General features: G+C 39.2%; 1 protein-coding gene across 1 annotated transcript; it reads left to right on the plus strand.

Moving 5' to 3' along the window:
• The first annotated feature begins 8,202 nt into the window (after positions 1–8,202).
• On the plus strand, positions 8,203–22,494 carry RAB18 (RAB18, member RAS oncogene family). Its single transcript, XM_056483698.1, has 7 exons — positions 8,203–8,390; positions 10,959–11,014; positions 16,111–16,172; positions 17,947–18,019; positions 19,458–19,576; positions 19,657–19,723; positions 21,235–22,494. Exons 1-7 carry the CDS (start codon positions 8,323–8,325, stop codon positions 21,411–21,413), a joined length of 624 nt encoding a protein of 207 aa, XP_056339673.1. The 5' UTR covers positions 8,203–8,322; the 3' UTR covers positions 21,414–22,494.
• Positions 22,495–23,821: the final 1,327 nt, after the last annotated feature.

The following is a 23,821-nucleotide window of genomic DNA, read 5'->3' on the forward strand; positions in this document are numbered from 1 at the left end:
GGAAAATTAGATTATAAACAATTTTGAGTGGTTTACATAGAAACCAGAGATGCAAAAGGATAAAGGAGACCCTCCCACTGAACCACAAGGCTCAGAGGGGACCCCTTGCTTCCTAAACTCCTGCAAGGTCCAATCTTAGTCTCAGATTGGGTAAGTGGTTTATATTTAAAGGATTTAGCAGCACTTAACCAAGGATTAATTGAACGTTTACAAAGTGACTCAATAGGATTTACTACAACCACAACAGCGACTTTATTACAGATATGAGATGACAATATTTGTACTACACTTGCCATAGGATATTTAAATCAATTCACATACACATGCACCCAGGCACAAATATATATACATAAATATATAAAGATATACCTGTTAAAAATTCCTTTTGAAATACTCACATCAAATGCATTATTATTTCTCAGTGGGTGAGGGTTGAGCCTTGAGGGGTGGTTGGGAGTATCAGCCCAGGACTTGTCCTTGACTTTCAGCTGCAGTCCTTTGAGTATTGTAAATGTGAGAGTTGGTGAGCGCAGAGATGCCTCCCACTCCAAGGGAGATGCTGGTAACAGCCCATTGAGCTTTGGGAAAGCTCAGAGGGTGTCCCCTAGAACCACTGCTTATTGGCTTCCCAAAACTTTTGCTTTAGTTATTAGCAAATTTCCATCCTGGCCCAAATACCAGTCAATAATTACGACAGTATTCAAAAGTCCAGTCACAATGGTACCATTCCACTCAGGCTACAAATTGGGTACTGAATGAGACAAGGCTGTCATGGGGTGATGGATTATCTCTTTTTCCGCACTGTGGTCAGGCAACAGGAGTACCTGGTACGATCAGTGCTGCCCCCACCGTAGCCCTGTAAGAGTTCCTGCTGCGGTCAATGGACAATTCTCACAGCCCATCATAGAAAAGCCAAGGCCTAATGAGAATTCCTGAGATCACTGAGTGGCCCCAAGGAGGGAGAAAGGGAATGCACCACCACATGTCTAAACAGATAGCACAAGAGGAAGAACGACTATTGATATTGGCCTGGATGGTGGGGACAGAATCATAGAATCATAAAATGTCCTGAGTTGGAAAGGATGCACAGTCAAAATGTGACTATGCAAAAGTCTTAGAGTAACAATTGTATACAGTAGTCTTGCAGAAATAACAAAAGGAGGAAAATTCTGCATTAAAAAATTCCTAAAAAACTCCAATGAAGAGCACTTTAAAGATGACTAAAGGGTAGAATGAAGGTGAAATGCAGACGATATTGAGGACACCATACTTGAAGTTCAGAGTATCTGTAAGCCACCTGTCAGTAGCTGCTTTTGAATTATTCAAAAGGCCAACATGAGTAAAGAGCAAGATAAAGGAGTATCCAGTGACAAGTGACAATGAGCACATATTAAATGTAAGAAATTCTCTCCTTCTGCTCTGTGAGCCTCTTTCAAAAATATCCTAAAAGTGCATTTGTGATGAGAGCAGTGACCTGGCTGTTACCACCCAGAATGAATGGGAGGGCAGGATTTCAAACAGACAAATACTGTTTAAACTGTAGGAAGAAAAGGACAGGAATAAATAGGCAAAGGAAGGATTTAGGAAACATTAGAATGTACACATCTATGAAAATGTTAGCTCAGGGCTAATTGGTAACCATTAAAACAAGCAGACTGTTTGAAAATATTTAAAAACTCTCATAGAATAAACCAGAAACATCCTATTTTCAGCCCTAAGGGCACTAATTTTTTCTGTACTTTCTCTAGTTCAGTCTTCATCTGAAAAATGATACATCAGGAAAACAACTGTACAGCAAAGTGAAAAGATGATAATTAAAGTTTTAATGGCTTCCATATGAGGAACGATTAAACAGATCACGATTCCTCTGTCTGAAAAATTAGAACTATGGGAGGATACGCTGGAGATCTATATGTGGTATAGACTAAGCAAATAGACAGTTGCTCACAATTGTGCCTAATCTGGGAAGGGAAATTAAGTGAAGGCGATAGGCAGAAAGAATAAAACAAAGATTTTAAGTAGTGCAACTGTGCCACAGAAGGCTTTATGTGTTCTTTTGGGTTAAAAATACATGGATGAGAAATTACCTTCTATAAAGAGAAATTCTGCTATTCCTTAAGAGAAATACAGCTATTATATATGAAGACACCATCATAATGGGCTCAAAAAGGCCTGGGTCACAAGCTGCTCTAGTCTGCAATAACATTCTCGGCAAGTGCTATTTCATGCTTGTCCTGTCTGTATGCTGCTGCCTAAGCAACGCTACTATCACTGGTGACAGATGGACTTTGCTCTGACCTGATAAAACTGTTGCAATAGTAGGCCCTGATTTGCCCCCATATGAATATACATTTCTGTGTGCATTTCTTTCAAAGATCATTGTAGATTTCATACAAATTGTTTTTGGCTTACTTGGCAATCCCTGCCTTGACATTATGTCTCTGTCCTTTGCCCACCAGATTCTCTGGTTTATCAGAATTGCTTCACACAATGTTGTGCAAAGAGCAGGATACTGATGGCAGTGGTTAGTCAATCCACCCTGTCCCATTCTCCCAGCTAATCCTGCAGGCGCGTGTGATCTAATGCTGGGTGAGGTATGTTATCCCTTCAGAGGGGATTATGGATAGGATAGTCTCACAGCAGGGAAGGGGTTATTCCTTCCCTTCCCCCTTAACATTAACCATATTAAGTACTGAAAACAACTGGAGAAGGAGAAATAAGTTCTTTATTAAATGCAAACTCCATTCCATTCTTCCCCCCCTCCCTTGAAATAATAATTTGAAGTATACCCACTTTGAAAGTGGGAAGAATTTTCAGAACAGCTGCTTCCTGAGAAAGACCCTGAGTTGTTTTGCTTGTGAGAAATACAGACCTTGTCTTTGTCTTCTTTAGCAGGTTTACTGTATTCATACAATCCGTCTTTAGCTCTCCTCCAACACAGGAAATCCAAGGAAAATCCTAGAGTGCCTTTTGAAAAACTGAGGCACCAATGTGGAAATAGTAAGATTTGGACATGTATTAGTTGTTTTTATTTCATTCAGAATGAGAGCAAACACTTCTATTGACTTGGTCTGTCAGATAATCTGTGATTTCCAGTTGAGGGGATTGATTTGTTCACAGATGACACCAAGTGGGGTGGGAGTTTTGTTGTGCTGGAGGGCAGGAAGTCTCTGCTGGGAGATCTGGGCAGGCTCTGACGTGGCCTCAAGCTGTGCCAGGGAATGTTTAGGCTGGACAGAATGGAAAATTTCTTTACAGAAAGGGTTGTTAAACACTGGAATGGGCTGCCCAGGCAGGTGGTGGAATCCCTGTCCCTCAAGGTGTTTAAGGAAGACTGGATGTAGCACTCAATGCCATGGTCTAGTAAACAAGGTGATCACTCAAAGGTTGGGCTCAATGATCTCAGAGGTCTTTTCCAATGTAAGTGATTCTGTGATCTGAGTGGTAAATATATTATATATTGTGCTCCACTACATTTGCTATGAAAAAAGACAAATTCACAGCACTCACAGTTCAGTATGTTCTTGAAGTGCACATGAAGTACAACCGTGGGAAAACTCTAACATCCACACTTTTTTTTCTTACTGTGTCCTTTGAGTCTGTTGTCTCATTCTTTTCATTTTGGATGTACAGTAGATGATTCACTTCAGATATCAAAGCTGTTTTCTTATTGTGTAAAATGTAATTAATATTTTTAAGGAATCTAACATTCCTAAACAGTAATCTACTTCTCTATCATTGTTGTTTACTATTTCAATGGTTGCTTTATAGACATTTAAAAACGAGTATTTCGGTCTTCCAGTACTACAAGCTGTCCTTGGTATAAGGTTCATTATACAATGCAGAAAGATAAATTGTTGGTTTTAAGATTACTGCTTGCATTACTCAGGATTAAATGATTAGCCAATTTATCTGAACAAATTTTATATAAGTAGGGGATGGCTAGCCTTTATCATCATTTTCCAGCAGAGAAGTAAGACGTGCTGTCTCATAAGTTACACCTTGTATCTAGCAAAATAAAACTGCAAAGCATGCAATCAAGTTTTTCATATTATTTTCAGCAATCACATTATTCTAGCACAAAATCTACTCATGGTCATTATGCAAGTCTCAGTTAATGATCTTCAAAATATATGTTGGTTTCCTCTGAAAAAATACTGGCATATCATTCTCATATATAACCATGGCTCTTTGAGTGGCTGAAACAATATTTTTCTTGTTGTTCTTCCCCAAATAGCTGATTTCTGTCACAGTCCCAATGCTTTTTTAAACTGTTTTGACTATAAGCAGTGTCTTTTAATTGCCCAAAGCTAATGTGCTTATAGTCTTAAATCCCCCTTACTGTTCACAGAAACCAGGCAGACACTGAGAAGATCAACAGATGGGAGTGCCCAGCTCTGGCTGCTGTTGGAAGGGGGGAGAGAAAGATTATTATGTAGTTTCTGCATAAAAATAGGCTGGATTCTTTAGAAAAGGAGTGGCCAGACATAGCAGAGTCATTTACATTGCAGTGTGGTCTCCAGAGGAATCCTGCCCAGAGTTCTGGGACTGCTGCAGCACTTTCACTCCTTGCTTTAATTCACTGAATGTGAAATCATATAGATGTGCTGAGTGTGTTTAAGGATGTCACACAGAAAGGAACCTCCCTTAAAATGACACATACAGTGCCAGTTTTACAAACCTTGCAAATTACTTCATGAAGCAGCAAAAAACAATGAGCATGTGCATGTGTGTCATTTCTGCTGGGAGTGACTGGTGAGTTTTGCAATCATGCTTATTTCACTGTGAATCATAACTCCTGACTCACTGCCACAACATATGGGTCAGCCTCACAATGTGGAAACAGGACAACAGGATTAGTCTTTGAGCAGTGGATTGCTGACAACTTCTCTCTGAAGTGGCTGAGCCTCTCAGCTTCTGCTGCACACTGTGCATGATTGGTATAACTGAGAAAATCTTTGAGAGTATCAATGAATTATAAGGACTTTGACACCTAGAGAGGTGCATGCTCCTGAGACTTGTGTGTGCCTGGACAGCCTAAACAGAACTTACACATTTCAAGGCCTGTTTTCACTTGTGATGGCAGAGACAGGAGGATAGTCATGTAGTTAAGGAGACACTCCCATCATGAAATTCAGAGCTCATGCTAAACAAAGCAGTGCTGGCAGCTTAGGTCCCTTGACCCATTGCCGTTTCTGCAGTCTTCTATAGCAAATACCATTATCTCCATATTTAAGCTGTGCAAGTAAGGCAGATGGTTCAAGTGAACTTACCAAAGGCTCCCAGGTGTCTTTCAGACACAGAATGTGACTGAGGGAGCTCTTTGGTTTTTATTCCAGATTGTCTCTCACGGTAATGGCTGATTGTTATTGACACACTCATCTCTGTTGCCAAGGTTACTCTGCAGCTGGTTCAGCAGGACCAAACTGGATGGAGGTCCTTTTCACCTTTGCTTGCTCTCACTGCCTGCATAAGGGTACTGCACTATGCTCTACAGTGCCTTGATGGTACCTGAAATGCAATGTTCCTTTCATTATAGATCCCAGCCCTAAGGAAGTGACTACAGTTTCCCATCTGTTTTCATGGTCAAAGATATAGCCAAGTCTGTAATACAGTGGACAGGGAATTTTAATGGTGAGAGTATACATGATATCGTTGTCAAGATGTCTTTCCTTTTTTGTCACATCCCTGAAGTAATCAAAAGCTCAGGAACACTGATCACATACATTCGCACAAGCTGAGATGGACCTGACAGTTTTCTACTTTTCTGAGCCCTGTATCAAGCCAGGAAACAGGAAGACTATGTACAAGACTGTAAAGCATGAGGGAAATTCTGAAGTGCAAAGTTGATGTCTGTCTGTCTCTATCTCCACATAGCAGTGATCTGCCTTGGAATCAGTTATGCTAATTTTCCACCATCAGACTGCTTCCCTTAGTGGTGTATCCAGAATAAGGAAAGTATAAATGCATAATTATTTATAAATATTATCTGCAGACAAATTAATCTGCTCTGTGCCATTCTGTCAGAAATGCAGAGATCACTGAGAAGAAATCAAGAAACAGCATAGCATAAAAAAAAAAAATCTCCAGTGTTCTTCTAGGAAGATTGATTATCAGGCAGGGCTAACCACAGTGCTGTGCCTTGACCCTCCCACATCGAAGGTCAGGATCAGACAGGACAATAAACAATAAAAAGAGAAACCCTTCCAGCCTTATTCAAGGGATTGGCCTAGTTGTTAGGAGTAAGCAAGGACTCCTGAGGAATACTGAAAAGCAGGCAAGGAAAACTCAGCAGGTTAGATGTTTTTCCCATTTCAGAGATGGCTTCAATGAAGAAACTATACAAACATTGTTGAAAGATGTTCTGATCATTGTACATCTTTCAACGAATAAATAACATTATTGTTTTGAAAGACTGAGACACCTTACTTATCCAATAGCTGGTTCCTGCAACAGGCCTGGTTTCCCAGAATTAAAATAGATATGCAGACAGCAAACAGGTTGACTGAAGCACTCAGATCCAATCTCAAAAGTGAGAGACTAAACAGTTCCACCTTAAGAAGTATAACCTGGAGAAACACCTGTTCTCAAAGGGCATGCCTAAGAAGGTCTAAAACATCACATCCATAAGTATGAGACACGGAATTGTTCATTTAGGGCAGGTTTTCCCTCTTTTCTTGCATATGCTCATCATTAAAATCAAAGGTCTGAATGACATCCTGACCAATCCATTCATTCTGAGTGAAGTACAGGATTATGATCTGAATCAGGATTAATATCCACACTGACTAGTTTAATTCTATGGCTGCAGTGGGAAAAAACCAAATCCCAGAATACAAATACTCTCCGAAATACTCTCTGACTTCTAGAGTTTCAGTAGCCTTAGTGGAATACTTTGCTCTTTGGATATACCTTCCAAATTCAAATCCTCATCCTGATCCATGCTAAGACCCCACAGTTCCTGTACACTTCAACAAAAACTAGAGTATAGACATTCTGCCTTCTTGCATGACTGCAAAGCACAATCCAAACTACAAAAACTGTCACACCTTCAAGAAATTTTAGATTATTCATTATAAACAGGCACAGTGCTGTTGTAAACACAGCCAGCCATTTGCATGTATAATTATAGAATATGTTTCCATAGTTTAATAGGATAATTACTGTTATTGTACTTATTCTGGGACTTGTTTTTCTGAGGTAAGAGTCAGGAGACCAGATCCTGAAAGTGGAAGAAGCCAGGTAACAGAGAGGTTTACCACAAAAACACAGGAGAATGATTTCTGTGTTGACCCTGGAGCTCAGGTGAAGGCAATAGCTCAGCAGTCAGGACCCTGCTGGAAGAGCCGTGCCCTCTGCAGCCGTGGTTCTGACAGAAGCCACGATGGCCTCACCTGCTTGTGCTGACACACTGCTGACATGGCCCGATCTCTTCCTTTAGAGTGACTGGCTGTGTGACTGATGGATGTGATCATGGAAGAGCCTGAACTTGTTTAGATTTGATGGCATCAGTCTCTGGCCTGCCCAGAGGCTGCCCACGTGGGCAAGGACTACAGCACTGGTTGAGGAATCTCGGGCTCACATCTGACATGTACTCTGTTAATTTTAGAAGAGTTGCACTTGTTTACGCGTGGCCTGAGGTAGGTTTCAAGCCATAATAGCAGGTTAGCTGGATTGGCTAAAAAGAGGCTTTCTCATACGAATTGGTTTTAAAAAACCCCACCAAACCAAATAACGTTTTTAGCTTTTAACGGAGAGTGTAAGAGGCTGGTAGAAGAGCACGGGGTGTCACCAGCTGGCCCCAGTGCTGCTGTGTCCCCGGACGAGCCCGTGTTTTGGGGCAGGATCCCCGCGGGATCGGCAGCTGGCTCCGCTCCTCACCGGGCGCCGGCCGCTGCCTGCGTGCGGCGCAAGCAATGGCAGAATCGGTGACGCTGGAAAAGACCTCTGAGCTCATCGAGCCCAACCGATGACCGATCACCCCCGTGTCAACCACTGCATGCCACGTTCCTTCCAGGGGCGGGAACTCCACCACCTCCCCGGGCAGCCCACGGCAATGTCAAACACCGCGCTGCCATTCTATCTGGTGTCTTTTCTGCCCACAGCCCTGATTCCGCACACCCCTCGGCCCCGCTGCTCCCCTCAGGTCACGGCCCGGGCGCGCGGCCCCCCCGGCGCGCACCGCGCACGCGCGCACGGCCCGGCCCGGCCCGGCCCGCCCGCTGTAAACAAACCGCGGGCGGCCCCGCGCAGGCGCAGCGCCGCCGCCGCAGCTGCGCACGGAGCTCGGGCGGTCGGGGCCGGTCCGGGGGCGCTGCCGGGATGGACGAGGACGTGCTGACCACCCTGAAGATCCTCATCATCGGCGAGAGCGGCGTCGGCAAATCCAGGTGAGGGGGCGCCCGCCAGCCTTCCACAGCCTCTCCTGGCCGGGCGGTTCCGGCCTAGGCCCCTTGTCGGACAGCGCCGTCTGGGCGCGGCCTGCGCCCCGCAGGGCCGGGCCCGCGGGGGGAGCGCCCTCGCCCCTTCCCGGCCAGCCCTCCGCTGGGCCAGAGGTTACCCCCCCTTCTCCTCCTTCTCCTCCTCCGCAGCCACTGGCAGAGCTGATGTCTTACAGGCTCAGCTGCGAACACATGAAGCGAGGGTTCTATCGGGCTGCCCTGTGTCACCTGGGCCGCCCTGAGCCCGGGGCAGCGCTGGTCATGGGGAGATAGGTGTCCTTGTACATCTCCATAGCGCCTTGGGGTTAATGTCTAGTCCACAGTATGTGTATGCAGAGTCACAAGTGACCCAGCGTTGGGTGTGTGCGGGGGAGCACGGGGACGGAGCAAAGTAGTTCTAAGACAGGGTTTTTTGGTAATGACAGGCTTTTTCAAATACTTTGAGGTTAATTTCTTCCTCCCTGCCATATTCATGGCTTTGCTAAGATACAGATTCCAACCCTAAGGAGTTGGGATTTTATTTGTGTGGGGTTTTTTTAATAACTTTTTATAAATGGTAACATAGTTCTTACTAAAGGGTGTGTGATATAAATCTAGAAGGACATCTGGGAGTGTACCACACAGGTAATTTTATATTTGATATTTTTGTGGCAATAATATATGGCCTTTGCTAAGACCCTAAATTACATATAAGTTGCTAATTAGGAAAAAAAAAAGCACACATATTTGTTAAAAGTCTGTCAGTTACTCGTTTGAGTTAGCTACTGAATTGAGAATTAGTACAGTAGGCCGCTGGTGACAGACATGATCTGAGCAAATTTCTTTTAGTTGAGGTCATCTCTTATATATGAGTGGCCATATGGAAGAATTTTTCCTGGGGCAGATAAAACACACAGCAGCTGTGCATACCTATTTATGTACATGTTTCTTTACATCAGAATGCTTGTTAAAAGAGACATTGCGTAGAGGAAATAAAAATGCTATTAAACCATAACATTGCAGTTGTTCAGGTGCAGGAACTTAATATTAAATTATTCCTTAATTTGTGTCTCTTACCTGATGGTTGACAAGGAAAGGTCAGATGTTAAACAGGTATTAGCATGGTGGAGTAATACGTTTGAGTCCTGACTTCTGAACAAATGCTGTCTTAAATGTGGTCTCTGTGAGGTGCTATACTTTGTAGAAGATGATAGTTATATATGAAAAAAAGGTAGAAGTTGGCTGGGCTTGGCATACAAGGCTGTTAAAATGGTGGTTTTAATCTAGTAGTGGTATAAAGGTTCCACATTTTTTCTGTTTTGAATGAAACTAGTATTAGTTGTAACTAAAAATAGCTGCTTTTAAATAGCATCTTTATACAACCATCTAAAGATACTGGTAAAAATCCTGTGTGCTGTGATTTTTTTAAAAAAATATTATTTTAATTGTTCTTTGATAAATAAAGCTACCATTTGGTTTTGGTGTTCTAGAGTAAGGCGAGAAAAAATGCTGATTAACTTGGAGTTGTCATTCATCCTCATTGAAACAAGGGAATTTCAGTGGTCACTGTTTTTGTCAATGCAGGACTGTGTCCAGACACTAAAAAGCACTTGACTTCTAAATTCCCATACTAAGTGAGGGAAAAGAACAAGATGGTGGGGAAGGCCAAAAAGTAAATAAGGCTTTGTTTTGTTTCTCCATCCTGGAAATAAGTAGAAGCTGTGGTCATAGCAAACAGCTGCCTGCCACATGCACTCACCACAGATGCATAAGGCTGTTGATTTTAGAAACTGCACGCTCAGAATCTTTCTCTCTCATAAAAATATTACATTGGACACTGGTTACATTCTTTAAGGGACCCTGCAGTGCTATGGTGTGATGTGCTGTTAAATCTTAGTTGTAAATTTTTCTATTGGTAGCAAACACATTCATCAGGGTAGGGGGAAATGTTGTGTGTGTGAGTTGCTATATACAAAATCATAAAAGATTGGGGAGCTATTTCTGCTCTTCAGCTTCTGTGTCTTTATTTCTGATGGGTGTTTTCCTTGCTGTTTCCCTGTGTGCCCAGTTCAAGGAGTTATTTCTGGGATGAAAAGCTGACTTGGAATTTATTTCTCAAGCTTACAGAAATACTGTGTGTAGCAATATTGAAACAAAACAAATAATACTACTTTTGTACTGAATTCTGAAATAAGAAAAGTAGAATAAGGTTGAAGTAAAATGCTTTGCAAAGCAGATCACATGACTGTTCAGGCAACTGATTTGACATTTGTGTGGAACTTAGTTTTCAAAGAGACATTCTTGGTAATACATGCAGAGAAGAGAGATGGGCTCAGGTAGCAGAACATGTCTGCTCTATTCTTTCCATATTCTTTTCTTTTTTCCATATATTGTCTCCTGCAAAAGAAGAATCTGATGTGGGTTTATTTAGCTGTGTGGTCTTGGTGTTCCTTTCAGACTTGTAATTTATAGGCTTCTAGCAAGGTGAGGATATGCTGCAATAATAGTATCTCTTATTTTTCGTTTTTCCCCTACCAGCCTTCTGCTGCGGTTCACAGATGATACATTTGACCCAGAACTTGCTGCAACAATTGGTAAGTATGTGCTAATACAACCTTAGAAAAACTGATAACATTTTCAGTGTAAAATTGTGGTTTGTTCAGACTTGACTGACATGTATTGGAGTTCAGACGTGTTTGGCTTTCTGTAAGAACTACTACTCTCCTACTGATTTGTCTGTGCAAAATAGTTGTCAGGTTTTTGACTAATAATATTGCTGTCCAGACCTTGTGTCTATGTAATATGATACTTGGTAGCTATCTTAAGACTCTGTACCAGGTAGCATTAACTCTTCCAACGTCTGACAATACTTGAGTGCACTGGGCTCTGCCTGGCTTCTGCTTTTCCTCTGTAGGGAGGAAATTACAATGTGGCTTTTTTTTTTTTACTTAGCAATCAGTTCCTTGGCAGCTAGACCTCTGAGAAAAACGGAAGAGAGCCAAGAATCTAGAGCTGCTGGAGAAAAAGGCAGTGACGTGTCATTGCTGTGCTTGTACTCTACCTACTAGCATGGGTCAGTTGTGCTGGGGGAGGGTGACCCAGAATGCAGGGATAACTAAGTAGATTGGCTCTCAAAGGAAGCAAAATGGAGCCCTTAAGAGTGTGATGCAACTCTGTGCCAGAGTAATAACTGAAATTATGGAAAATAGAGATACTTTTTCACACCATCATTTCAGTTGTGTTTTTTTATTTTCTCTGTAGGAAGAGTTCTGTGTGAGAGTTTATATAGAATTTTTTCTTTGAGTTAGCTGTTGGAAGACAAAACCAGCTCTGTCTAATTTATTAAGAATTAAATAAAGATTCAGGAGTACTATTTCTTATAAAGCACTGAGAAGCCAAGGGGAGGAACATGGCCTATTTTTGTTAATTCCTTTGCTTGTAAAAAGTGGAGTTGTGCAATCTGCCCCACTTCAGTTTATGAGGGAGGATAGTGTGGAAGGAAACAGGAATTAATTAGATCAGGTGGTGAAGATAGCAATCTTGGATTCTAATCTAATAGTTTTGGCACTGTATATATTTCAGATCCTTTTACGTTCTTGATTTATCAACCGTGTGAGCCAGGATGTTAGTGCAGAATAGCTACTTCAGCTTTCATGATATTTTGGATACCAGTAGAGTAGTTCAGTCTCTGAATGGGCATCTTTATTGTTTGAGTTTTTTTTTTGTTTGTTTGTTTATTTCTAATGGTGGGGTTTCTTTTTTTTTTTTCATTCTGCTTTTTGTATCTGTGTCAAAAACTGGAATCAGTGCACTATTTGAGAAACTAAGGAATTATTTCCTGAAGTAATTCTGCTTTAAGTTTGTCAAAATGTACAGCAGCATGTGTGGTAGCTAATCACTGGTTGCTAAATAGCAACAATTCAAGGTTTACTGCTGACAGATCCTACCTGGCAGGTCCTACTCTGCTCCATTTCTGATGTAGAAACGGAGGAAGAATACTCAATGTAAGCATTGATTTGGGTTGAGTTTGAGTTCTGAAACAAATACACTAATCTGGAATGGATGCAATCATTTGGCAGGAAAAGTCAGTTTCTAGAGACCGAGCAAATGCTGGTGTAAATCACCCTGTCAGGCCCATCTAGCTGATGTCTGAGGTAGTGCTGTGCAGTAGAGGTGCTGTGACCCCAGCTGTGCAAGTCCTACAGCATGGTGTGTGTGGTACTCCTAGGGGAGAGCAGATCCATTTTTTTGTCCACTTAACTGGAAAAGGACAGAATCTGGGTTCTTATTTGTTTTCTCATTTTTCTCTTTAAACTACTATCCACTGACATTGTCACTTTTCTGGTGAATGTATTTCTAAGAAGCAAAATGTCAGCTTTAAATTCAGGGCATGATTTGTTGTTCATATAGACTAAGCAGTTGGAGTGAGCTCCTAGAGGTAACTATTCTGCTGCATGAAGACAGACCCTAGATGCCAATTTCAGGTACTTACAAGATGTTGAAATGTCAGAATACTTTGTGAGTCTCAGCTTGGAGTTCTTTTTGTGCTAATTAAACACTTTCGTTTTGAGTTAGGGAACATAAGGACAGAAGAGGTTTTAAAGCCTTTCCTGTTGAAACTGAAGAGTATTGTGCTTTTTCAAAATGAATGGACTATAAGTAATGTCTTCTTTCAATGTCATCTACATACTGACTGCTGAACTGGCTAACGTGACTATGTTTATTTTAATTTGGATTAGAAAGTGAGGAGAACTTTGCCTGGTTTGGTTTTCTTTAAGTTAGAGCAGAACTACACACAAACCCACAATACTGAGGAAAGCCTTGACAGCAGCACAACTGGTCCCTTGTGATGACCTGTTGAGACATATCTTACCTTCATAGATTGCACAGACCTATTGGGTGCAATTTAAAATAAACCCTAAATGATTGTTTCATGTGGGTTATTCTTCAGAACTTAGTAAAAATCCTGTGATATTCTTTGAATAATAAGCTACTTTTGGCAAATGATGCAGATACAGTAACTTCAGTTGGATTAAACATGTTGTATTTAACCTATCAGATTACCTGTCCTTGTATTCTCTTGAGGCTGGCTTGTTTGTTGGGTTTCATTACATGGGTCTTGCCAGATTTCATGTACTCCAATATTTTCTGTTGTCCCTACTGCTCATGCTTGTCTTCACTTGCTTGATCTTTGTATGAGAGGTTCTAGATGAGTGTTCAGTACAATCCATATTTCACAAATGAAATGATGTATTGCACTAAGCTGTCCAACTTGTCACTTAGCTACAGCACAAATATTACACTGTAGCTAATTATGCACTTTCTCTAAATACAGCATGGCATTACTGACCTGAATATGGCAGTATCAGTGACAGAGCTCTTCTTGCAGATTTGAAGTCCGTAGTATGTTAGTGTGTAGTGCTGAGGCAGGAGGTGTTAACACACTGGAGTACAGTCTAGTAGTGCTGTCTTGTTTCTGGCTGCCTTCCAAGGCATGGTGGAAAGCACTGTCAGCTCTCTGCTGTCAAGGGTAGACAAAACACTCTTGCAAGGTCAGAACTGATACTTGTTGCACAAACATGTCTGTGTTTCACTGTTGGTTTTAGGAAATATAAGTGCCTGGTTTGTTCAATTCAAAAAGATTTTCTTGAACCTTGATTTTTTTGTGCTTGTCTTTCCCAATGGAAGATTGGCAACCAAAAACCTAAGTATTTAAAAGTTTTCTTGTTAATTGGCTTTTATATGTCTTGAGTTCCTTTGTTAGAATTCTATTTTACATGCATCAGTCACTTTAAAAGGTGTATTTTGGTGTGTTATTAGTTAATTTTCATACTTCTGCTTTTAAACAGTCAAACACATGGAGTTTAGCCACTATTTTAGTTTTTTATTTTACTTGCATTGCCCTTGCAAAATTTAAAGTGAATTTTAAATCAGCATATAAAGGTATATATATCCATTTCCATTAAATAAAAATTTCTGAACTGTGTAGGCACAAGATACTGAATGGTAGAAGGATACTGTGGCTTCAGAATACGTATGTTTATCTTAAGGAAGGAAGTTTTCTTTCTTGAAATTATTATGACATATTTTAATTGGCAATTAAATGTTAAGTAGTTAAATGTTGAGTATCCAATAGACTTGTAATATCTGCAGTTACTGGTTTTGGTGCCAGACTAATGGATAAAAGAATGCACTGTGAACTGTTGGACATGCTGACTGAACTGTAGATGGGGTTTTTGGAGTTCAGGGGAAGAAACATGCAATTACAGTGGAAGAAAGAGATTCTTTTAGTCTGAAATTTACTGCTGAGTGCTGAAAAGCAGACAGAACACAATGTTCTCTAGGATCAAATTGAGTCAAATTGCGAGCATAGCAGTCTTCTGTGAACTAGGTAAAGTTCTAAGAACTGATGTTTAAATAAAGTTTATAACAACTGTTCTGTGAACATAACTATAGAATAATGTCCTGCTCTTGAGTAATATATTGAGCATTATATTATTGCTAAGTTAGGGACTGGGATTCCTAGTACCTGAGTTCTGTTCAGTTACTACAAAAGTTGATGTACTTTGGGGAAGTTTTTCTTGAAAGAGAGTATGGGCTGCTCCAGTGCAGAATGTTGTTGAAAAACACCTGACACTTCAGGGAACACTTTAATGAGCTGAAGCTGTGAAACAGTGGAATAAAGATTGTCTTGGCCTGTTTAGAGTTCAGTGCAACTGAAGTTTAAATCTGCTTATAATATGCAGTTTCTTAATCATCCTGTATATCCTTTATGACTTTAAGTTGAATGCATTTTGGCAGCTATTTGTATTTGTTTTTAATCTGCATGAATTTAGGAATGTAAGTGCAGCACAGTCATCCTGATACTCTACTAATTTTGTAGTAGAATAGTTAAATTCTTTTTCTGGTAGGGAATGTGATGATTGACATTGTAATTCCAAGTACAAAAAGTTTGCTGTTGCACTTGAAAGTTGTTCTTCTAGAAATATCAACTTTCCAGACTGCTACTTCATTTTAGAGCTGCTGCCTGGTGGGAAGTAAAAGTAACTCCAAAATACTTGAAACTTATTTCTAGTTAGTTACTTGTTATTAGTAACCTAAGGGTTGAATTAAAGCATAATGGATCATAACTCTGCTGGGCCTCTCAAACAGATGTGTGTCACTATATTCTTTAAATTTGCATTCACTAACATGTTCTCCTTGGCCTGAGTTTTGTGCATCTTGTCTGTGAGCAGTTGATAGACTGCTAGTTCCTGGGGGTGGAGGACACATGAAGGAGGAAGAATTGTTACATGTTGGAATAGATGACTGAGCAGCAGAACCATTAGTATGTCTGTTTGGAGAATGTTTGTGAGTAATGAATAGAAAGTTAATCCATTTGAATTGTAAACTTGGAAATTTGTCCTGGAATATATGCTTTAATACAAGAGATGTAGTATTTGCCTTACTTCCATAAAATATTTTGAGTCAATGGCTTAAAAGCCCCTTAGGCTTTTGCAAAAGCCTGTCAGCAAGAAAACCTTGCATTTTGAATAAGGTTCATAAATAGCTGATTGAACTTACTCTTCTTGCTTGCGTTAAAACATGGGTTTTTTTGGAGTTTGATTTTATTTTTTCCATTTCTCTTTATTTTCTTTTTCAAAGATAGCTGTAATGTGTTTGAAGAACTAAAATATTTTTCCTTCTCTAGGTGTGGACTTCAAGGTGAAAACTATTTCAGTTGATGGAAACAAAGCTAAACTGGCAATATGGGTAAGTCTCTTCTAAGTTCTTCATGTGCTGCGTTGCTTCAGGAGTAGCTAGAGTTTCTATAATGTATAATTTGTATAGAGTCCTTTTCTGTTAATAGGAAGGAGAAGTGAGAGGTTAATAGTGCAGCATTATATATATAATATATAATATAATAGTGCAGAAGGTGCAGTGAACTGTGGGACAGCTGGCTGATGGGGTAGTTCTGCTGCCTGTAAACTTCTGCAGGACTAATTCCAGGTCCGGTTGGGATAGAAGTAGAAGGATTTAAATGGTATTAAATGGTATTAAATCAGTAGAAGGGTGCACTTCTTTACTAAATTTTGTCTGTAACACTGAGATTGTATTCTAATAGGTTAAGGATTACAGTTGCATGTTTTTTTTTGTCTAAACTTCATAACCATCACACAAAGGCTTTTATAGGCTCAGTGTCAGAATTATTTGTAGCAGATGGATTTCAAGGAGAGAGGGGCAGTGTTCGTAATCACAGCTGTTCAACTTCTGCTTTAGTTAAAAGCAGAACTTCCATTACAGCAAGTGAAGAAAAAGTACTCCCAAGTTTTTAAAAAATATTCTCCATTATGTAAACCGACCTCCACACTTATGTGATTTGAAGCACATTTTTGAATAGTCAGACCCAGTTGTGTCTTCTTGTACCAAGCAAGATTAAAACTTTGTTTCTCATATAAGCAAGTTATCAGACCTTTGTTTCCTTGGGAAGTAGTAGTAGAACTTGAAATGTGTATTGCGGTGTTTCTGTAGCTTGGAGAATGCTTCATAGCTCACTAACAAACAAGACTTATGTCTTAGTTACAGTAGTAATCACCAGTGAAATAAATGGGTTTGACAAGGGAAAAAATGCAATATCTTGACAGAAAATAAAAAATGCATACAGGAGGAAAGCCACACTGATAGCAGAACCAGGAATGTTAAGTTAGGGTTTATTTTCTCTCATTTTGCTAAGTAGAAATAATCCTGAGGCAAACTGGAAAAGAAAAGCTTGTGAAGGTGTGTCATGACACAAAACCAGTTTTGGATGTGTGACATTGACTGAGTGGCTTGTAGAATGTTGAAATCCAGTGAAATCCTGTTTAACCAGGTTCTTTGTCAGGGATTCCACAGGGTTTCATGTGCCACTTCTAACCTAGTTGAAAAATGTTCTATGCATAAAGTCTTCAATGAGAGTGCACTATAACTTAATCTCTGATAGTAAAAGAGCATTCTAATTTTGGTGGGTTTTGTTGTTTGTTTTTCTTTTTTTTTCAGAGCTATTAACTCTCTAAATTTTAGGATGTAAACTCAGCTTTGCTTTAAACCAGAAAAACGTCTAACTTATTTCTGCTTCTGCTTTGTTATAGCATGTTAGTGCATTTACCCAGATACTCAATCAAATTTAATGGGACCAAGTGATTGAAGTGAAAGAACTGATTTTGTTTTCATGGGCTGTGATGCTTGTTAGAAAGCTATGCTGCTTTCTTGCTGGTTGCTGCAGTGCTAGCTGCAGATCAAATGTCTTTGCAGAAATGGCCATCTTACTGTTATATAATCCAGTTACATACTATATCTAGTAGTTCAAAGGTGTTTCCCAGGACAGATTACATAAAATCTCAAAGTTAATGTGTAGTAAACCAGCTGGGAATGGAATAAACTCAGGTAATCTGCTAGTGGAATATAGTTTAAATCTTACTTTGTATGTTCATTAGAAGTAGAATACCTGAAAGCTAAACTACATTCTGCTCAAATTCTGAATAATGGAACTTTTTGAATGGCTTGTTAGGATACTGCAGGTCAGGAGCGGTTCAGAACATTAACCCCCAGTTACTACAGAGGTGCACAAGGTGTTATCCTAGGTAAGTATATCTTTGCATGCTAATTGAAATGTTTATGGTTTTCTTGTGCATTGGAGTTACACAAACTCATATAGCCTTTACATAATATCTAGTTGATATTAAAAATTTTTGTATCTGTATTGAGCAACTCATATTAAGGCATCTTGGTGTCTCAGCCTCTTTCTCAATGTAGTCAATCTGACCGGCTTGAGAACCTCTGATTTTTGCATGAGAATAAAAGCTACTGCTATCTGAACAGATAGCTTGGAGCTGTTGTCCTTGTGCTGTCATGAGTTTGTCTTTTATTTATTCGTTTTTATTTTTGTCTGTGCTTACTAAGTGCAGAGTAAAAAAAAAATCTCCTCTGTGTAGTATCTCTGTATCAGTGTGATACTTTTTCTTATCCCTGTTGTTTTTTTCCTTAATGAAATTAATAATGTAAACTGTGGAATCTGGCTGAGGTATTTTGTTATTTGCCTCCCAACTGATGGAATGTTACGCAGTCAGAATCACTTAGAAAAGACCAGCTGGGCATGTAGAAAGCACCAATCTGAGTGTGAGAAGCCCAGGCAAAACCCATAATTGCAGCCTCACAATGAAGTCTCATTTGTGCTTTTTTTTGTGTATGGAAGCCTGTTTGCTAGGCACTGAGCTCTGAAATTCTTCTTCTCCACTGCTAGGAGTGAGGAGCTTACTGAAGTAAGGGCAGGGATGTGTGTTTAATTTTCTTGAAGTTGCTTCTGACTTTAGAGCATCTTGCTTAGCTACTGTGTCTAGTTAAATTGTTTAAGGTGGAATAATATCTGTCATGTGACCTCCTGGTAGGTTTCCCAAGTTGTGAGTTGCATTATCTTCCAGGTGTAAGAAGGTGTTGTCAAAGCATGTCGTGTCAAGTCCCTCAACCTGTCACTTAATGGTGGAAGATGTAAACAAGCAGTGTTTGGGAGATAGAAGGTTCTGCTGTTGAGATTTGCTTTCCTAATTTATTCAGTACTTCCTGACTCTTTCTTTGTTACCTGTCTTCCAAAAAAATAAGGTTGTTCATGCAAGCCAAGTTACAGATTTGAAAGAAGCTGTTTATGCCTGTCTGCACATGGGATGTGAAAACAAAGGAAAAAAACACTTTCATAGGTCCAGTACTGAAGGTTGTGTCATGCTCTTTCCTTAGCTGTTGTGTAGTGATTTTAGGTACCCTACATGAGGTATCTGCTAGTGTAGAATTCCTTGGAGAAGGATAGTCTCTAGCCTGTAAGCTAGGATGTATCAAGTCTGAGAGCTGTTTCTGCATCAGAGGTTTGTACTGGTGGATGTCCTACTTTTTTTCCAGTTGTTCCTATAGAAGGTAAATTAGAACTCCTTCAGTTTTCTGATCCAAAAAGCTATCTTTTTTGCTCCTTTTGTATTGTAAGCTGTAATTCTTGAAAAAATATTGTGGAATAATATCACTAATATCTTTCAGTTTATGATGTCACAAGAAGAGATACTTTTGTCAAGCTGGATAACTGGTTAAATGAATTGGAAACATACTGCACAAGGAATGACATAGTGCAAATGTTAGTTGGAAACAAGATTGATAAGGTAAACCAAATTCAACTGCACTAAGTAATCTACTGGTGTATTTTATTAATAAGAAATATTAATGCTTTGTTTTATTATAGGAAAACCGTGAAGTTGACAGAAATGAAGGCCTCAAATTTGCAAGAAAACATTCCATGTTGTTTATAGGTATGTCATAGATATTTGCGGAGATATTTCTTGATTTTTATTACATAAGAAAATGTACCACTTCTGTAGGAATGAGAGTCTTCAGGTGTACAGTCCAATAAATGATATTTCTCAGCTGCACTGGACACAAAGATAATGGATATTCCTGGTTTTTAAAATTGTGCCTGAGTCCAGGTATCTGTTCTAACTGTGGATGATTATGCAGAAATTTCATAAGGATGCAGGGCAGAGTACAAGCTCTCTGTAGCCTGATGAAGCCTGTTTTGGGTTTGGGGTTTTGTCTGATTTTGTTTCCCAGCTGACTTGCTAAATCAATAACAGGCTAAATGAAAAAGGGAAAACTGGTGCTAGTGGCCAGCCTTCAGTATAGCAAAACAGCTGGTACCTGAGAGAAATCTGTATTAGAACTGGGATGTAAAAATAGGTAGGTATGTAATTAACTTATAAATGGTGGGTGGGATTGAATAATGACAAAATTATGACTGGAAAAAATATATTGGTCTCGTCTTGCTGCAAAATGAAATGGGTCTTGTAGGGCCACGTAATAATAAATTTAAAAGGTGACTCTATGCATATGTTTATCATGTGTTTCACCTAAGGATCAGAAGGGATTATTTTACAGGATTATTCCAGTAGCAGAGCAGTTCATTGACATGTACTCGTTCATTCTTGTACTTAGACTTACATTCTTTATCTTGGACTGAAAACTCCTTTTTGTTTAGTGTCCTGCTGTTCCTTTTTAGCTGCAGTGTCAGAAGTGGAAATAAAAGTTCAAAGTTGAGGCACAAGCTACTAAATGCATGGGAGATGAAAACAAAAATGAAAATCAGACTATAAGTGTGCATATATATATATAGTGTATATATATATATGCGCATGCTACATGTGTTAAGTATCTACGTGGCTGTGTAGATGAGCAGGGCAAGCCCTTGTGGAACTGAACAATTCCTGATGGTGTCTGTTATTGTCATAACATAACCTGTGGGCAGATTTCTTAGTCTTGATCAAAGTAAAGACCCTGAGTGAAATGACCTAGAATTCTGCTAACTGCAAAAGGAATGAGATCCCTTATTGCTTTTTATCAGGTGAGTTTTATCATGGAGACTGACCCAGAATCCTGCACTGTGGATCCCTTGATTCATATGGTCTGGTGGTACTACAGTTATGATCAATGTACAGAACTGAAATACGGAACAGCAACCAGATTTTTCAGACAAGAATCCTAATTTTTCTTACTGGAGTGCTTTCCACAGGATAGTAAAGCTAAGCTGTAGCTGTCTCCGTATGTTTTGGTGAAGTTTGACTTGAAAGCTCTTCTATTAAAAGTATTTTGAGGTGCTACCTGTGTGGTGACAAATCCATGTAGTTGCCAATTTTGGCACCACTGTGTTTTTAAAGAACAGATTGTAGAAGTTTTAAGTCTGTTGTAGGTTGAAACTTAACTGAAAGAGAATATTAAACAAGTTACCAGAATTTATGCTCATGCTTGACTTTTTGTGTCCCTTCTCCAGAGGCAAGTGCAAAAACATGTGATGGTGTGCAGTGTGCCTTTGAAGAACTTGTTGAAAAAATCATTCAGACTCCTGGACTGTGGGAGAGTGAAAGCCAAAACAGAGGTGTAAAGTTATCGAACAAGGAAGAAGGATATGGAGGAGGAGGAGCATGTGGTGGATATTGTTCTATGTTATAAACTTTGGGAAGCTTATTCTTCGCATATTTAAACAGATAGTTACATCTTTCTGTACATAAAGTCATTAAATGCTATTTTTAGGGACCTTGCAGTTTGCACATATTTGTTTTGTATCATGGCAGTGAACACTTGTAGGAAAAATGTTCTGCAGCTTTCCCAGTTTGAAAATGTTATGGTAAGCATGCCCAATTTGCAATCTCCAGATTTTTATAAGTAGCATAAATAATGTGCAAGAACAAATGCACTAAAAATTTTACAACTGTATACATGAATTGTGTAACTATTCTAAACAAATCCATCTAACAAATACTGCATTGTCTGCTCTTTGTCTTACTTTAAAATTCTGTTGAAATTATAGAACTATATAGTATGCACAGATCTTGGAAACAGTATGAGCTATAAATGTTACATTTCATCTCTTCTAGGAAATGCTTTTTGAAGGTATTAGAAGCAGCAGGATTATACAGTTCTTAGACAAATCTGCTAAAATTTTGTCTTTCAGCAGTGCAGTCTAAAACACTAATTGGCACAGGCCCTAGTTGGCATCAGCACTTTCTTGAAGAGATGCTTTGAAAGCTTCCTTTGCAAAGCTGGGAGATGCCATGTTTTCCTTTTAATCATCACTTCAGTTGATGGCTTAACTGGAGTTTTAATCCTGTGATATTTATATACTAAATTTGTGGTACTCTTGCACTCTAGGTTTTTATGATGGTCTGCTCTAGACTTGCTGCAGAAAGTCTTCATTATTGGCAAGGGGTCTGAGTGATGTCATTGTTCTTTCATTGTGAATCATTTTGCCACACTTCCGTATGGATTCCTAATTTTCTGAAATGTTTGTAATATAAGTTTATCTCAACTGTAGCTCACTGTTACTGTGAGACTCTTACCACGTCTGCTTTGTGCAGCTACTTATTCAGAAATAAAACTTCTGTCACAGACACTAAATGGGAAGCTACAGGGCTTCTTGATCTCTGTATGAAAAAATACTATTGCAATGAGTATTCACTTGAATTTACTGTATCAAAGCCAATGGTTTGTTTCAGAAGACTTGTATAGACTTAATAAATTTTTTTCCACAGTATTCAACCTTTTTAACCTCTTTCTATCACAGAGTTCTATATTTTCTAGCATGGTTTAAACAAGGTCATTTCGTACGTACAAATTCTTTCTAAAGGACAAGACAAAGATGCTGTGCTGTGTGGGTTTTTTAAATAATCACTATAGTGCAGTCAGTAAATGAACTATAAGGCAGTTTCTTGTAAGTATAGTGAATGGCAGCATCTTCTATTACTTAATTCTATTACTTCTATTATATCTTCTATTACTACAAGGTTTGGTCTAAATGTCAGCATACATGATCTGTGTTTTGCAACAGGTCTTGGCTGCTTCTGTTAAAGTATACTTTCTTCTTTACATGGAAACTTTTTTTCTATTCTGTTTTATACTTGGTAGAAAACTCAAAATTTGAAGACTTAACCATGCTAGTTGTTTTTTCTTAATATTGTATCTAGTATTGTTAATGTAGTAGGATAATTTAAATATGTAAATGTAATTAATATTAAATATGCGTAAACATTATATTAAAATCTTAGATTTGCGTTACTGTTGCATGCAGAGTATGTGGGCTGAGCAAATCATGTTAGCATTGAGGTCAAAGGATTTTGGCTTTTGTAGACTCACAGTAGAGGAAAGTTGTAGGTGAATTAACTCTGAATAACCTATTTTTGTCAGCCATAGTTGGCAGGTATCATAATGCTGGCAGATGCTTGTAATTTATTTTCATATTTGTTTCCCCCCTAGTTTGGGTGCATCCCTGTGCTTAGAAGAGACTTAACTTTTGGTTTCTCACAGAAGGTCCTTTTATCATAGGACCTGGATTCATCTTTTATTCATCCCTTGCCAGATATGACAGCTTTTGTCAGAGGGAGGGAATGGCTGGGTTCTCTGAATAGTGGGTATTGTTCTGTAAAAGAATTAAGTCATTTATTCCTTATTGCACTGCAGAGTATTTCTGGGAGAGTATTCTGAAACAGCATAATTAGTGAGACTGTGAGCAGTTAGAGGGTTGTTGTTTTTTTTTTTTTTTTTTAAGTAGATGTTTTCTAATTGACTTGCAACTAGCTTTTCTGTCTTCGTCATTTAAGCACGTTTAGTTTTGTCTCTGAGGAATGTTTTTCCTAGAGTATCACTTTTCATCATTGCTCTGTCAAGAAGCTCTGCACTGGAAGGCTGGGTTCCTGTGCTACCAGTATTTGTTAAAGAAAATTTAGCACAATTACTGTGCTGCATTCTTTAATTCTTTCTCTCTCTCTCTCTCTTTTTTTTTCTTTTTTTAACAGGAGGGTGGGTTTTGGAGCTGGCATCTTTCGAATACATCAGTTCCTATGCTTCCTAAGTTTTTTCCCTCC

The sequence above is a fragment of the Oenanthe melanoleuca genome, chromosome 2 (assembly GCF_029582105.1).
Source record: "Oenanthe melanoleuca isolate GR-GAL-2019-014 chromosome 2, OMel1.0, whole genome shotgun sequence".
NCBI lineage: Eukaryota > Metazoa > Chordata > Aves > Passeriformes > Muscicapidae > Oenanthe > Oenanthe melanoleuca.

Excerpts from the sequence above, each read along its gene's own strand:
- RAB18 (XM_056483698.1), top strand. The coding sequence starts at position 8,323 with ATGGACGAGGACGTGCTGACCACCCTGAAGATCCTCATCATCGGCGAG. Across the intron at positions 16,173-17,946 it reads AAGCTAAACTGGCAATATGG|GATACTGCAGGTCAGGAGCG; the intron begins GTAAGTCTCTTC and ends ATGGCTTGTTAG. Across the intron at positions 19,724-21,234 it reads ACATTCCATGTTGTTTATAG|AGGCAAGTGCAAAAACATGT; the intron begins GTATGTCATAGA and ends TCCCTTCTCCAG.